At 33.4% G+C, this 17,105-nt stretch overlaps 1 protein-coding gene across 1 annotated transcript; it reads right to left on the bottom strand.

Annotated features, from left to right (window-relative positions):
* Positions 1–11,283: 11,283 nt before the first annotated feature.
* Positions 11,284–16,161, bottom strand: LOC105179509 (nicotinate N-methyltransferase 1). The gene is made up of 5 exons (XM_011103155.3): positions 15,845–16,161; positions 14,664–14,695; positions 13,736–14,157; positions 12,932–12,996; positions 11,284–11,669 (listed from the first exon to the last, which is right to left on the bottom strand). Exons 1-5 carry the CDS (start codon positions 16,085–16,087, stop codon positions 11,367–11,369), a joined length of 1,065 nt encoding a protein of 354 aa, XP_011101457.3. The 5' UTR covers positions 16,088–16,161; the 3' UTR covers positions 11,284–11,366.
* Positions 16,162–17,105: the final 944 nt, after the last annotated feature.

The raw sequence follows: 17,105 nt of genomic DNA, 5'->3' as shown, positions 1-17,105 counted from the left end.
TATAGGAGAGAAAAAGAGTGGATGATTGATAAAATTTGATAAATGTCTTGGGTGGTTTTGATCTGCTAACCAATTCTTGAATTGGTTGCGAGTGACCACTAGAATATATTGTAGTTTTGAATCCTGACTTTGGTGTGTTTAGCAATTTTGATTTCTTTCCTGCTAATAGCGGTCCCTATAATTTTCAACCGTGAATCACATGGTAGTTTCTATTGCATCACCTTGATCTTTGGGTATTCGCACCGAAGATGGAATTTGGTCCTTTAGCTCAGGAACAATTAATCAGTTATATACTCTGTTGTTGATGCTTGACTCATGCTTGTGCTTACATGTGGCTTATTGTTTATCAGGTAAACAACTAATCATTCACCTGCCTAAGTTTCTGTTATTTTTCTGTCTTTAGGTACTTCTGTGCAGTTTCATACATATTTCGGTGGTAACAGTTTTCTAGTAATGTGGTTTTGGTATTGAGCTTTTCTAGTAAAGTCTGCCTGTGGGCATCAACAAGAGCTTAACTATTGCTGCTCTTTTGAACCCAGTGCTATTATTGGAGCAAAGAAGGTTGCAATATTTTTCAATGTGTTTTATATTTATAATTGTATTAGGGCAATGATTTTGTGATTAATATTATCTAGTTTCTGGATCAACCTCTCTGAAAATCATGATCTGATGTAGCAGGTTTCTGTTGAAATCATGATGTGATGGAATGTATTTTTGTATGTTCTGATCAGCTGCTGCATTTTTTTTTCAATTTTATCATCTACAAACTTGAAAAGTTTGTTGAATGATGCCCCCTCCTTGTTTCTGCTTTTTCATTTCCTTGTCTGTGCGTCTATTTATTTTTTTTGTGTGTGTGGTGTGTGGGTGTATGTGTGTGTGGGGGTGGGGAATGTGTGTATGTGTGTGTGTGTGTGAGAGAGTGTGGGGTGGGTGTGTGTGTGTGTGCGTGCGTGTGGGTTGTGTGTGGGGTGTGTAGGTGTATGTGTGTGTGTGTGTGTGCGTGTGGGGTGTGTGTGTGTGTGTGTCTATAAGTGTGCGTGTGCGTGTGGGGTGTTTCTCTGTGTGTGTGGGGTGTGTGTGGGTGTGTGCGTGTCACGGTAGAACATGTTTTACTTTCATTTTGAACATAGAAAAAGTGAGATGTTGCTTTTATCTTTTGAGTCAACGAATGCCATCTGCGTCTTGTTACATTTGTCATTCTTCTTCCATTTCTAAGTCTTCATTTCTATTTTCACAATCCTTTTTCTCGTGCGTCTATTTATTCTCCTTGTTTCAGCTTTTTCATTTCTTTATCTGTGCATCTATTTATTTTTTTAGTGTGTGTGGTGTGTGGGTGTATGCGTGTGTGGGGGGTGGGGAATGTGTGTATGTGTGTGTGTGTGTGAGTGTGGGGTGGGTGTGTGGGCGCGCATGTGGGGTGTGTGTGTGGGGGGGGGGGTGTCTAGGTGTATGTGTATGTGTGTGTGTGTGGGGTGTGTGTGGGTGTGTGTGTGTGCGCGCATGTGCGTGTGGTGTGGGTGTGTGTGTGTGTGTGTGTGCGTGTGGTGTGTGTGTCTGTGTGTGTGTGTGTGTGGGGTGTGTAGGTGTATGTGGGGGTGTGTGTGTGTGTGTGCGTGTGCGTGTGGGGTGTGTGTGTGTGTGCGTGTGCGTGTGCATGTGGGGTGTATGTGAGTGTGTGTGGGGTGTGTGTGGGTGTGTGTGGGTGGGTGCGTGTCACGGTAAAACATGTTTTACTTCCATTTTAAACATAGAATAAGTGAGATGTTGCTTTTATCTTTTGAGCCAACGAATGCTATCTGCATCTTATTACATTTGTCATTCTTCTTCAATTTCTAAGTCTTCATTTTTATCTTCATAATCCTTTTTCTCGTGCAGAATGTCACCATAGTTTTGCAAAATTTTATGCTCAATACGGGTATTGTGTGTCTTTGTATTTTATTTATGTCCTTTGTAATATTTTTGTGTGTTTGCATAGATGTGTATTCTCATTTTTGTTAAACTGAAATGAAAGAGTATTTATTGAAATGAAAAGCAATAACTGCACAGGAGAGAGTGCATTGGATTGATTTACTTTACTAGAGGGGATATAGGAGAGAAAAAGAGTGGATGATTGATAAAATTTGATAAATGTCTTGGGTGGTTTTGATCTGCTAACCAATTCTTGAATTGGTTGCGAGTGACCACTAGAATATATTGTAGTTTTGAATCCTGACTTTGGTGTGTTTAGCAATTTTGATTTCTTTCCTGCTAATAGCGGTCCCTATAATTTTCAACCGTGAATCACATGGTAGTTTCTATAGCATCACCTTGATCTTTGGGTATTCGCACCGAAGATGGAATTTGGTCCTTTAGCTCAGGAACAATTAATCAGTTATATACTCTGTTGCTGATGCTTGACTCATGCTTGTGCTTACATGTGGCTTATTGTTTATCAGGTAAACAACTAATCATTCACCTGCCTAAGTTTCTGTTATTTTTCTGTCTTTAGGTACTTCTGTGCAGTTTCATACATATTTCGGTGGTAACAGTTTTCTAGTAATGTGGTTTTGGTATTGAGCTTTTCTAGTAAAGTCTGCCTGTGGGCATCAACAAGAGCTTAACTATTGCTGCTCTTTTGAACCCAGTGCTATTATTGGAGCAAAGAAGGTTGCAATATTTTTCAATGTGTTTTATATTTATAATTGTATTAGGGCAATGATTTAGTGATTAATATTATCTAGTTTCTGGATCAACCTCTCTGAAAATCATGATCTGGTGTAGCAGGTTTCTGTTGAAATCATGATGTGATGAAATATATTTTTGTATGTTCTGATCAGCTACTGCATTTTTTTTTCAATTTTATCATCTACAAACTTGAAAAGTTTGTTGAATGCTGCCCCCTCCTTGTTTCTGCTTTTTCATTTCCTTGTCTGTGCGTCTATTTATTTTTTTTGTGTGTGTGGTGTGTGGGTGTATGTGTGTGTGGGGGGTGGGGAATGTGTGTATGTGTGTGTGTGTGTGTGTGAGTGTGGGGTGGGTGTGTGTGTGTGCGTGCGTGTGGGGTGTGTGTGGGGTGTGTAGGTGTATGTGTGTGTGTGTGTGCGTGTGGGGTGTGTCTGTGTGTGTGCGTGTGGGGTGTGTGTGTGTGTGTGTGTGTGTCTGTGCGTGTGAGTGTGCGTGTGGGGTGTTTCTCTGTGTGTGTGTGGGGTGTGTGTGGGTGTGTGCTTGTCACGGTAGAACATGTTTTACTTCCATTTTGAACATAGAAAAAGTGAGATGTTGCTTTTATCTTCTGAGCCAACGAATGCTATCTGCGTCTTGTTACATTTGTCATTCTTCTTCAATTTCTAAGTATTCATTTCTATTTTCACAATCCTTTTTCTCGTGCGTCTATTTATTCTCCTTGTTTTTTCATTTCTTTATCTGTGCATCTATTTTTTTTTTTTTGTGTGTGTGGTGTGTGGGTGTATGCGTGTATGGGGGGTGGGGAATGTGTGCATGTGTGTGTGTGTGTGAGTGTGGGGTGGGTGTGTGTGCGCGCATGTAAGGCATATTCGCGAGTGGGTGGGGAGGAGCAGGAAGGCATATTCGCGAGTGGGTAGGGGCAAGAAGTGGTCTGAGAAGTAGAGCAGCAAACATCGCCATGAAGAGGACTAGTTTCTACAGTGGGTGATATGTCTTGTGCTTTAAGGTTCCTCTAAACTACTGCTAAGTGTGCCCTATTCAATTTTTAATCTGGTGGTTGATGAGTTCCTTGATGAAAACCACTTTAGCTTAGTGGACAATGCATTAGTTTGGTGCATTTGTTGTTTTTCAGTTTGATGCAATGTATCATTTTAATTGCTTGTCTTCTTGTTGTAAGAATTCTGATGTTTACGGAATATGCTATGTGCAATTCAGACATGTGATCAACCCTATTAGTTGAAATATTGAACTAATGCTTTGTAATTTCATTGAGTTTAAAGTTGTTTTACTTGTTGGTTGCTATTCGATACTTTGGGGGAAGCCTCCCTATGGGCATGAACAAGAGCTCGGGCATGGGTAATTTTAGCCTATTATTCGAGAGCAATGAGTTGTAACATACACGAATTTTAAAACAAATTACAACAAATACTAGTGTAATAATTAATTAGGTCCCAATTAATTCAATTTATATGCAAAAGGCAAGATTTTTTGGAATTCAAAATTATTTTACTTACCATATATTGTCAGCAGTTTGGATTCTCCATCATTTTCGTCCTCCTTAGTTCTTTGAATGCACGGATGTTGTGCTGCAGAAATGAAAAAAAGAAATTCAGCTTATGGATTAGTGTCCACCAAAGAATTTAGTTACATGCAGAAAAGAAAAAAGGGGCTGATCTAAATTTTGTTTTGGGAAAAGGGAGAGGGCGAGAAAGAGAGAGAACAGAGTGAGAAGAACTATGTGAAACCGGACAAAATATTTTATTTACTAGTGTGAGCTTGCATACTGTATTTGCATTATATAGACCAGCGTTTGTACAATATTGGATTCTCTCATCTACTACGTTTTATAATGCGCCACTATTTTTACTCTAGTCGTGTTGAATTAATATACGATAGAATATTCGATATTACTAATTGACATTATCTTTTCTCATGATCCCCTTTTCAAAAAATTTAAAAGAAATAATTTATACATCCAGCACAAGATTTTAAAATTTATGAAAAAGAAGATGAATTTCAAAAAAAAGTTCCATAAATAATTCATGTTTTTCAATTTCACATTTGTAAGCACACAAATTTCAAACAAAAAAGTTGTAATGCTTATCACTGTAATAATATGGTCAAAGTTAATGTAATTTCTTATAATATTAGCAACACGACATCTGAAAGCAAGACTTTTTTAATATTAAATTATTATACTTATCATATATTATTAGCGCTACGGCAAACTACAGATGATAAAATCAAATTAGATAAGACTATAGAATATATATATATATATATATATAATGTCTTTACGCAACACGATAATCAGGAAGGTGGATACTCTAAATTGTTCAGCAGTAGTACTAGTATATTTTAACTTTCCACCTATTGGCAGTACTGGTGAAAAGTAGTTTTATGACATGCATTTTGTAAATTTCCAACTGATTATTATAGATATTTTTGGCTAGTCGCATATTATTGCATGAAAGTATATATATCGTATGGATAAGAACAAAAAATATTGCAATTTACATCCGACAACTTACTTTCTTTGTGATTTTAGTTTCGTTATTTTGGCGCTCACTATATTTAGTCCATAAGTCACAAAAACTAGCAATTTCAGACATAACAAACAATTTCGTTAAATATTTAACAAAGTACGTGCAATTCACGTGCTCTCTCTAATATGATAAGAGCGTAATAAATAAGATGCGTAAAGAATTTTTAAATTGAGGATTTATATACAGTATGAATAAAAATGACGCTAGATTGAATATGTGATAAGTAAATTCTCGAATTAGGGACTTGACTGAATGAGTTTTTGAAAAACAAGATGAACTTCAAACTAAAATTCCACAAAAGTTAAAAGAAATAATTTATATATCTAGCACAAGATTTCAAAATTTATGTATCACAAAAGAAGTTGAAAGAAATAATTATATATCTAGCAAAGCACAAGATTTAAAAATTTATGTATCTTCTCTGTGATAGATTGACTAATTTATGGAAAAGAAGATGAATTTCAAACAAAAGTTCCATAATAATTCATGTCTTTTGAATTCCACATTCAATAAATATATAAACAGTTTGGTGTTGAGAGTTTAATGCGCACAGTGTAATAATTAGGTCAAAATTAATATCATTTATAATAAATCCGCAACACGACATTAGAAAGAAAAATTTTTATAATATTATATTCTTATACTTACCATCTATTATTAGTGTCACGACAAACTACAGACCATAATTTCAAATTAGGTAAAACTGACAGAAAAATATATATGTGTTTGAATAATTTCTTTACGCAACACAACAATCAAGAAGGTGGATTCTCTAAATTGTTCGACAACAAAATTCAATATTATTTAACTTTTCACTTGTTGATAAGACTCACGGAAAGTAGTTTTATGATGTGAATTTTGAAATTTTTCAACTAATTATTATATATCTTTTTGGCTTGTCGTATATTATTCCTTGAAAGTATATATATGGTATGGATAAGAATATAAAAAATTGAAATTTATGTCCCACAATTTGCTTTCTTTGCCTTTTTTATTCAATTATTTTAATGCTCGCCATATTTAGTCCATAAGTCACAAAATTGGCAATTTTAATTATAATAAAATTTTTATTAAACATTTAACAAAGTACGTGCAAATCACGTGCTCTGTCTATTAAATCAATAGTCAATTATTTAATGGGGCACCTGATTTGCATGTTCTCATCCATTAAATATTTAAGGGGAGTTTGTGGTTTGGACTAATTAATTATAATTTTTTTGTGATTATGGCCCACTGGAAAATTGTGCATCTCCTTTTTGCCAATGCTTAATTTATGGAAAAGAAGATGAATTTAAAATAAAAGTTGCATAATTATTAATTTCAAATAAAAGTTGCATAATTATTAATCTTTTTTTTGTTTATTTTTTAAATTAAATAGATATATAAATAGTTCAGTTAATTAGATGAGTTGTGACGCATACAACTGTGATAATTAGGTCAAAATTAATGCAATTTAAGATTTAAATTATTTATTTTTACCACGTATTTTAGTATCACGACAAACTACAATTTCAAATTAGGTTGACTGTGAGAAGAAAATATAATTTTTAAAAGATGAACTTTAAACAAAAGTTCCAAATAATTTATGTTTTTATTTCTTTTTTCACATTAAATAAGTATATAAATAGTTTGGATCCCTCAATTCTAAGTCTGTCAATATATAAAATCTAAACATATTATTGATGCCCAGATCCTACCCACCCAACTCAAGACTCAATAGGTCTATAGTCCCAAAGGCACTGGAACACACCATATTTTCGGGTCAGGTCAAACCCATACCCAGTGTTTTTCTTTTTGTTATATAATACACCAAATTAAAATAATGCCAAACTTTTATGGAGAGAAATTCAAATATTATTTTTTTGATTTATAGTAAATCAAATTAAAATAAAGCCCAAATTTTATTGAGAGAAATCAAAATAATTAGGGCATTGTTGCCAAGAATTTTATTGTGAAGTGTTCTTGAGAGAGATGAGAACATAGTCAAAAGACAAAAAAACTCAAATTTACTCGCACACACAAGCACAATTACATACACTAGCACATGCAAAAGCACAAACACACCAAGATCGTCACAAAAAAAGGCAACACATAGATTGAGGGAGAGAGATGCCAACCTGTATGGAGAAAAGGAAGGCCAAAGATTCCATCAAAAAAGGGAACACACGTCGCCGAGTTTGTTGAGCCTAGGTCTAGGAGTTGTGGGTCCCAATCTTGAAACATTATTGATGACATGGCTAAAATTGCCCTTGCCATCCCCGATTCCCTTTCAGTTGCAAAGCAGTTGTGGGCGACAGCTGCAGTGATGGGGGTGGCGGGGGGGATGGAGAGCAGACTGACGAAGAGTACGGAGAGATCTAAGTCAGTGAGAGTTTCAAGAGAGTGGTAGGTGGAATTGCGGAAAAACTTGGGTATGAGTTGGATACTAATAAAATAGAAAACAAAGCGTCGGTATTTTATTCGATCCAAACCCTATCAGTTTAATTTAAGGAGTATGGGTTAAAGGTATGGGCACAGGAATGGGTAATTTAGCCTACTGACAAGCTTATTCAAGAGCAATGAGTTGTAACGTACACAAATTTTAAAAAAAATTAGAACACATCCTACTGTAATAATTAGATCTTAATTAATGCAATTTATCTACAAAAAGCAAGATTTTTTTTAATTCTAAATTATTTTACTTACCACATATTAGCAGTTTGAATTCTCCATCATTTTTATCCTCATTAGTTCTTTGAACTCACAGATGTTGTGCTGCAGAAATGATTGAGAGAAATCCAGGTTACGGATTGGTTTCAACCAAAGAATTCAGTTGCATGCAGAAAAAAAAAAAAAAAAAAAGGGTCGGATCTTGATTTTGTTTTGGGAAGGTGGAGGGAAAGAGAGAAAACAGAGTAATTAACAAAGCACGTGCAAATCATGTGCTTCCTCTGTTAAAGGGAGGGGGAGAGAGATGCCAACCTGCCTGGGGAAAGAGAAAGCCAAAGAATCCATCGGAAAAGGGAGCACACTCGTCGAGTTTGTTGAGCTCATGTCTAGGAGTTGTCGGTTGCAATCTTAAGACATTACTGATGACATGGCTAAGATTGCCCTTGCCATCCCCAATTCCTTTTTAGTTGCAAGGAGTAGAAGGGTTTGGGCTAGATGTGGAGGGTGGCCGGCGATTGCAACAACGGGGGTGGCGACGGGGATGGAGAGCAGAATGAGCAGACCGACGACAAGTATTGAGCGAACTCATCGGTAAGAGTTCTCTAGAGATGGTATGTGAAATTGTGGAAAAATTTAGGCGTGAGTTGGGTATTGATAAAATGGGAAACAACGGGTATATCATTCGATCCAAACCCAATCAATTTAATTTAACGAGTATCAATTAAGAGTATGGGCTTGGATAAGGGTAATTAAGTTTAGCCCCTTGACAGGCTTATTCAAAAGCGATGAGTGTAACGCTCACGAATTTTTAAAAAAATTATTACCTGTACTACTGTAACAATTAGGTCGCAATTAATGTAATTTATTTGCAAAAAGAATGATTTTTTTTTATAAAAACCTAAATTATTTTCCTTACCAAATATTATTAGCAGTTTAAATTCTCCATCATTTTCGTCCTAAATTTTGTTTAGGGGGAAGAGAAAGAGAAAAAAAATACAGAGCGAGAAGAAATGTGCGAAGCCTCATGTGTGAGAGATAAGAAAAAAATTTGCAGGGACAAAATAATTGTTTTGCTTGTGTGAGTTTGCATACTATATGCATTATATAGATCGGCGCCCGTACCACGTTGAATTCTTTCATGTACTATGTCCAATGTTTACTCTAATCATGTTGAGTAACATACTATATGATATTTGTTATTATTTATTGACATCACTATTTTCATGATTACTCAAAATTTTTAAGCCCTCAAAATATTCTATTCACACAATTGTTATTTTCCTTTTCAAAGGAAGTTAACTTATATATCTAACACCAGATTTTGAAATTTATTGAAAAGAAGATGAAATTCGAATAAAAGTGTCATAATAATTCATGTTTTCTGAATTTCACATTAAATTGGGGGCATGAGTTGTGATGCACATGGATTTCAAAGGAAAAAGAAAAGTTGTAACGTATGTCACTGTAATAATTACGTCAAAACTAATACAATCTACAACACGATATTTTGAAGCAAGATTTTTATAATATTAAATTGTTGTTCTTACCATGTATGTTCAGCGTCACAACAAACTACAAACAATAAAATCAAATTAGATAAGACTGAAAGGAAAAATATGTATATTTAACTAATTTCTTCAGGCAACACGACAATCCGGAAGATGAATTTTCTAATTTTTTTTTTCAACAGTATTCAGTATTTTTTAACTTTCCACAAATTGACGGCGCTGGTAGAAAGTAGTTTTATGATGTACATTTTTGTAAATTTTCAACTAATTATTATATATACTTTTGGCTTGCTGATATTGCTTGAAAGTATATGTATGATGTGGATAAGAATAGAAAAAATTACAGTTTACGTCCCATAAATTACTTTTTTTGTGATTTCAATTTTATTATTTTAGCACTCACCATATTTAGCCCATTAGTCATAAAACTTGCAAGTTTGGTCATAACAAAAATTTTGTTAAACATTTAACAAAGTATGTGTACATCATGTGCTCGCTCGGTTAAATCAATGACCAATTACTTAATGGAGCACATGATTTGCACGTGCTCCCTCCATTAAATATCTAACAGAGTCTATGGTTGGTACTTAATTATAATTTTTTGTAAATTATGGTCGACTCAAAAATTGTGTATTTGTTTTTGCCAATGGTTAATTTATGGAAAAGAAGATGAATTTAAAACAATAGATGCATATTTATTAATGTTTTTTTTTTTTTTTTGTTTAAGCTTTCAAATCAAATTGGTATGTGGAATTGCGAAAAAAAAATTGGGTACAGGTTAGGTATCAATAAAATGGGTAGCAACAGGTGTATTATTTAATTCAAATTCAATTATTTTAATTTAACGAGTGTGAGTTAATGGGCTTGGACCTGGGTAATTTAGGCCTATTTACAGATTTATTAGCGAACGATCAGTTGTATCGCACACGAATTAAATAAAAAATTATAATGCATACTACTATAATAATTAGATCAAAGTTAGTGCACATGAAGAAAACAATTCTTTTGCCAGAATTAGTTTGCATACGGTATCCTACTGCATTACATAGGCAATCACCTATCCGATGTTGGATTCTCTCTCGTACTATGTCCTACAGTGTGTTACTATTTTTACTCAAATCGTGTTGAGTAGCATACGCTACCGTATTGGTTATTACTAATTGACATCAAGTTTTGTCATAATTGCCCAAAATTTTGAAGCCACCAAAATATTCTATTCACACGATTGTTGTTTAACTTTTTAAAGGAAGTTAAAAGATATAATTTGTATGATCTGCACGTGTTACTTCCATTAATTAAATATTTAAGGGAGTTTGTCGTTGTGACTAATTAATTACAAGTTTTTGTTATTATGAGCCACTCGAAATTGCGTATTTTCGTTTTGTCGATGGTCAATTTATGGAAAAGAAGATGAATTTGAAACAAAAGTAGCATAATTATTGATTTTTTTTAAAGTTTTCAAATTAAATAGGTATATAAGTAGTTCAGGTAAATAGATGAGTTGTAATGCTTACGACTGTAATAATTAGGTGAAGATTAATGCAATTCATAGTTTTAAATTATTATACTTATCACGTATTATTAGCATCACGACAAATTACACGGTCAAATTAGGTATGACTGTAAAAACAAATACATTTTTGAACAATTCCTTTATGCAACACGACAATTCGGAAGGTGGATTGTCTCCAGTTTTTCGCAGCATCGATCAATACGTATTATGTAACTTTCGCTTATTGATCGTATTGGCAGATGTAGATTTATAACGTAGATTTTGTAAATTTTCAACTAATTCTTATATTTATTTTTGGTTTATCATATATTATTACTTGAAAGTAAATGTAGGTCTGGATACAAAAGCAATACTAAAATGATGTAGAAAAACAACAATTAGTATTAACGTAGACAAGCGCGCATACTCAAATAACACACACTAATCTTCAGCATTAGGGATAATGATATGAAATCACAAGAGGACATAGAAATAGCATAATGTAAATCATTTTTGAAACTCTAGAACAGTGAAGTAATGATCAACATTGAATTTTGGCTTTAAATTATGAAAACCAGCAGCAAGGCCTAGTTCCCGGCACTCCGTTTCTGTCCTGTGCTTTCCCTTAGTCCTATACATTGTCATGATGTATATATCTGCTTCAAGAATGGCTCGGCTACTGCGGTTATCGTCTGCGCGGTCGGGTAGCAGTGGATCACACACAATTAGCTTTCCTCCCGGTGGAAGTGCATCGAAACAATTCTTAAAAATTTGCTTGCATTCGTCATCAGTGCATGCCACTAATATCCACTGGTACGTGCAAATTATTAATAATGTCACTACAACAAATATAACATCTAACCATAGCTAATAATCGTAGTTTTTACGAGTGTGGCTAAAACATTTATGCTTTTATCATGTCTCTTAGTTGTGGCAAATCATTTTTTACAATAAAAAAGCTTAGATTTTTTCGTCAATTTATTTAATTTTAATTAATAATAATTATTTATCAGATTTAGTCATAGCCATTAATATTATAACTAATATTTCTTTTTTCTAGCGTGTACATTAGTAACATATACGCGCTACTGCAAAGTAATTAATATTCTCTTGAGGTGCTTGAATTTTATTTTATTTTCTTTCATTTTAGTGTCTAGAAAATTATTCATTTATCTTATATGCTGACTTTACCATTATCGTACAAACCATTAATTTTGATTATTTTTCTTAAGTGAAACGATGATCTTTTTTATTTTATTTTAGTTTTCTACATTATAAATTATTATATTTTAAAATTCTTGGCAAATCAATACCTTTTATGATGATCAAACAAAATCGATGCAAAGACTCGTAATTTTATTTTATGGCCAAATGATTTTTCATAACTTTTAGCTGTCGTTAATATTTGACATCATTTACAGAAGCAACAGCTAATAGTCATTATGCAACTATTAATTAGTATTCCCCACAATTTTTACTTTTAAGCATGTTAATTGATTAACCATAACGAAAAGTAGGAAAATTTGCAAATTTAGTCCTGTAATTAATTGGGGGAGGTATATTTTTTGTTCTGTACAAATATTGATTTCTGCAATTTAGTCTTGTAACTTTATAAGTTTGGCAATTTTAATCATTTTCAGCTAATTTCATCGAAAAATTATATGTGACTTGCACGTGACCGAATTAACTTGCAATTTTAGTCCTGTAAATCAATTTGTACCAATGTTTCTAGTTTACAGGACTAAGGCTATAATTTAATCGGGTCATGCGCATATCACATGTAATTTCCAGCCAAATTGGTCAAAAATGATGCAAATTGCAAAATTTTTAAAGTTTATTACAGTACGAACTTGCAAAATCAATTTATAAAAAATAAAAAATACCACTCATTATAAATTATAGGACTAATAATATATTTTTTTAAAAAATCATATTTCTTTTAGTGATTGTTACGACACACCGTGCCCATATTCTCAACATGATATAACAAAAAAAAGAATTATGTATGTAATTTGCGGTCAAATACCAGAAAAAAGTTTAAGAGAATCCTTAAAGTTTAGAGATGGAAACACCTTCATGAAAATAGCATCACCGGTTGGAACGGACTTGAGCACGTCACCGCCAACATGCTCTATACCTGCACCTCATATCATAGGAAGACTCAAATTATTTTACTTTTATTCAGAAATAAATATTCACTTGGAAGTTGGAAGGATTAAAGTATTTTTGGTTTCGCAATTTAAGCTATTTGATATTTTTATTATTTAACTTTATAAATTAGTTTTTAGTCCAATATTTTTTTAATTTTTTACAAAAAGGGTGAACTCCGTAAAAAAAAAAAAGAAGAAGAAGAAGAGGACTGAAATTGCAAAATTAATATATGCAGTACCAAATTGCTACCCTAAAAAGCTAAAGTAAAATGCTGGCGAAAATGAACCAATAGGAACAATAACCCCAATTTTAAAAAGTCGTGTTATTAGATGCATGTACATTTTTCCGTGATAAGGTTAATTTTAGAAGTAAAAGAAATTGAAATCACAAAAAATTAAAAAGATATCAGGCCTAGTTTATTTGACCAAAAATGTATTTAAGCCAAGTGATTAACTATGGGGAGTTCCAACTTTGGAAAATTATTTTTTTTAGTTAATAATAATATGTTTATAAATTACAATTTATATATAATATAATTATATACCAACATATGTTTCAATAGAAATAAAAATTCCTAAAAATATCAAGTTGGCATGACTGGTCATTTTCTCGATCAAAGACAAAGGACTAATTTTAGCAATTTTAAAATTTAAATGATTAATTATTAAAACAGACATGATTACACTAAAATTAATAAATAATTTTCCCTAATCCTAATCCCTTACCAGGAATCTTGGGTGCTTTTTCAACAACCTCCGGCAAATCAAAATTGACACCTTTTTTAATACTTTGATATTTGCTCATGATCATCCTCAAACATTCCCCTGAGTTCCCGCCCACATCAACCAGTGTCTCCACTCCCTGGAACCCATCGTAGCCATCCAGAAACGCTTTCATGAACGGTACGGATACACCGGACATGGCTTTCTGCATCAGAAGGTTCATCTCAGGATACTTGCCGTAGTAACTGTAAGGTAGCTCTCCGTGAACTTTCACGAATGGCTCAGATGACGGGTCCAGAACGGCCTCGTGCACCAGCGGCCATGCCACCATTATTGCATCTTGGTGGTGCTGGAGTACGTAGGGTGCGTAGGATAGGCCGTTCTCATCAGTTGCTAGGGCTTTTCCCACCTCCGTCAATGAATATCTTTAAGATGTGTAAAATCAAAATGTGTCAAGTGCTATATTTATATATGTATATATATATATATTTATATATGTATGTATGTAAGTAGATATTTATTTGATTTTTCTATTTTTATAGTTCTTTTTGTAGGAAAAATTCTAGTTTGGACCTGATTTACTTAAAATTGAACCAATTATTTGGCATATACAAAACACTTGCAGTGTAATTGGTGAACAGTTAAGGGAAAGTGACCAATCACATAACAAATGTGAGGAAAAATAACACTTTTCGTCCTGTAACTTAGAACCTTTCGACTTTTGATCTCATTGGTTACGAAATTCTCATTTTTAATCCCATAACTTTAAAAAAAATAGTATTTTTTATCCCATTATACCTTTTCGTTAGATGTCTAACAGAGAAGGTCACGTGGCTGTTAAGTACTTGGAACCAAAAGTGAATGTGTTTTCAAACGATTAAATAGTTCGATCAAACTTTATTCAAATAAAAAATTTTGGAGATGCATATACCTTCTTCCCGAGCCATCTCCCGCAATGTGTTCTGATGGGTGTCGAATCCACCAAAAATAATTCCTACGAACACTTTTGTAGATGTGTGAGTAGGGTCGAATCCACAGAGATTGGTTTTAAATTAATTCCTTCAAAAACGAAAATAATTAGGGGGAGTTTTGATTGTGAAGAAGAATAAAACTAAAAAGCTAATAAAATTAGAAGAGATAAATATAAGAGAAGAGTATTCCAGTTAAAGATAGGATCACACTTAATTCCACGGTTGATCATAGATGCAAAGATAACAATTATTCATGATAGATAAATTGGTTATGGCAATTGGTACGACCTAACGACCTCACCTTTCCTTACCTTGTGGATAGTCAAGGAACGTCCGTTGACTAAACCCCTAATCAGTAAACAACCTTGGGAACGTCCTCAAGATTTAATTTACCGACAGCATTAAGAACTAGAAAGGCCCAATTCTAACCAATAAATTCCTACGAGGATTTATTTAAGTTAGATTGTGCATTCCCCACAACATAATCGAAAACTTCTACATAATCAATTATGTTGTGTTACCACTAGTTATCGAACTAAACAAACAATTACGGATTTGAAAGTTCAATTGGCTAGGCAAATATTCTTGACAATAAATCAGATTATTTGTAATAAAAGCACAGAGAACAACACAAATACCAATATGAACAAAAGTAGAAAGCATAAATTAGATCTCACAACCCGTTGGATTTAAGCGTTCACCAAGTCTTCGACCGGAATGAGAGATTTAGCTAGACATGCTCATGGAAGAACGCATGAAAAGCAAAATAATATAAAAACGTAGAGAAATAGAAGAGTTCAAAAGTTGTCCCTTAAAGTGAATTACATCACCTATTTATAATAGCTAGATACCTAGTTCTACTAGGATTAGAAGTAGATTCCTAGTTGAACTAAAAGACTTATAGAGAAAAAATTATAATCCTAGTTAAACTCTTCCTTCATCAGAGGTAGTCCAAGCAGTTCCAAACTCTTGCTAGAATTTGAGTTTGAGTCTTGTTTGAATTTCCATTTTGGTGCTTTTCTTCATTTTCCAATTCTTTTGTCCTAATGCTGCAAAATAATATTTAATTAGGAGTATTTGATCACAAAAATAGGCTAAAATATTATATGAAATAAGTACAAAATGCGATTCTATCATGTTCATTGAACACTCCGTAGCTGGTGAGCAACCGCAGAATGCGTTGGAGGTTCTCAGCATCGGCGTGAGGGCCAACAGCGACGGCAGATAGGATCTCCGCCGCGGAGAGGGGGTTGTTGAATCCATCCTGCCAAATTGTGTCCAGCACCTTGAGCTTAATGACGGCATTGAGAGACATGGGGACACTGACAAGGTTGGCCAGCTCCATTATTGCTAATATTGGACTTTTGATTTGGCTCCTCTCCATCTCAATTGACCACACACACTCACTGTGCGTTTCTTACAAACTATTTTCTCTTATAGTGAACTGAGTAAAAGTAGCTGGAAGATCGAATATATATAGTCACCACTAAAAAATTTTAATTCAAATTAAATTTGGTTGAACTAAATCAATCACAGAACAAACGTCATCCATTTGCCATGTGATTATCACTTTTTTTTTTAACTGGACATAAATTACACAACAAATATATTACACTTGTCATATAATTAATTCAAATTTGATCATCAAATCCGATTTGGACCAAAGTTTTCCATCACCAGTAAACAAATTATGGAAATGAGTTAAGCAACTTTTATATGAGGCGTATTATTGTTGTATTATTGAACTGGCGGACGTACGGCGCGAGTTCCTAATTTTTTGGTACGTACCTTACCACCTTTGATAAGGATCAACGTAAACTCAATCTCGTATCAATTAATATTAACCCACCTATCAAATTTAATTATTGCTAGGGGCTAGGATTTGGCCGATTTTAATCAGGCGTTTACGACTTGAAGTCGAATAGTTTATAGAGACGGCTTTCGATCAGGTTCAATGTCAAAATCGATCTCATATTAATATATATAGAAAAAAATGCAAATAATTTTTTGTGATATTATAAATAAATTAATTAACTTTTTATAAACAAAAGTAGTAATCTACTTTACTATATTTTTAGAAATGCAGCAATTTATCATCCTGTGGTTTTTAAAACAAAGCAAGTTACATGCTTAGACAAAAAAGTAAATTGCTTCATTTCAAAAAATACATGGAGGTAAATTACTATTATTTTTTTATAGGGGGTAATTGACTCATTTGAGATATAGCAGAGAGGTAAATTGCATTAAACTCTATACATATAATTATAAAATAATATTTTTAGAGTAAATTATATTTGTCATTCGAACTATACCCGTTTTTATATTTTTGACATCTAAACTTTTTTGTGTTAACTTACTATTTTAACTTTATGAAATTTTGTACTTTGTCTCTTAACTATATT

This window comes from Sesamum indicum, linkage group LG5 (genome assembly GCF_026168435.1).
Source record: "Sesamum indicum cultivar Baizhima isolate 11 linkage group LG5, ASM2616843v1, whole genome shotgun sequence".
NCBI lineage: Eukaryota > Viridiplantae > Streptophyta > Magnoliopsida > Lamiales > Pedaliaceae > Sesamum > Sesamum indicum.
This window is presented reverse-complemented; position numbering and strand designations above follow the sequence as displayed.

What these genes read in the sequence shown, in the direction of transcription:
- LOC105179509 (XM_011103155.3), bottom strand. Translation starts at nt 16,087, where the DNA reads ATGGAGAGGAGCCAAATCAAAAGTCCAATATTAGCAATAATGGAGCTG. An exon ending in CCAGCTACGGAGTGTTCAAT is followed by an intron (nt 14,696 to 15,844) that starts GAACATGATAGA and finishes CGACACCCATCA; the next exon opens with GAACACATTGCGGGAGATGG. An exon ending in GGAGATGGCTCGGGAAGAAG is followed by an intron (nt 14,158 to 14,663) that starts GTATATGCATCT and finishes CACATCTTAAAG; the next exon opens with ATATTCATTGACGGAGGTGG.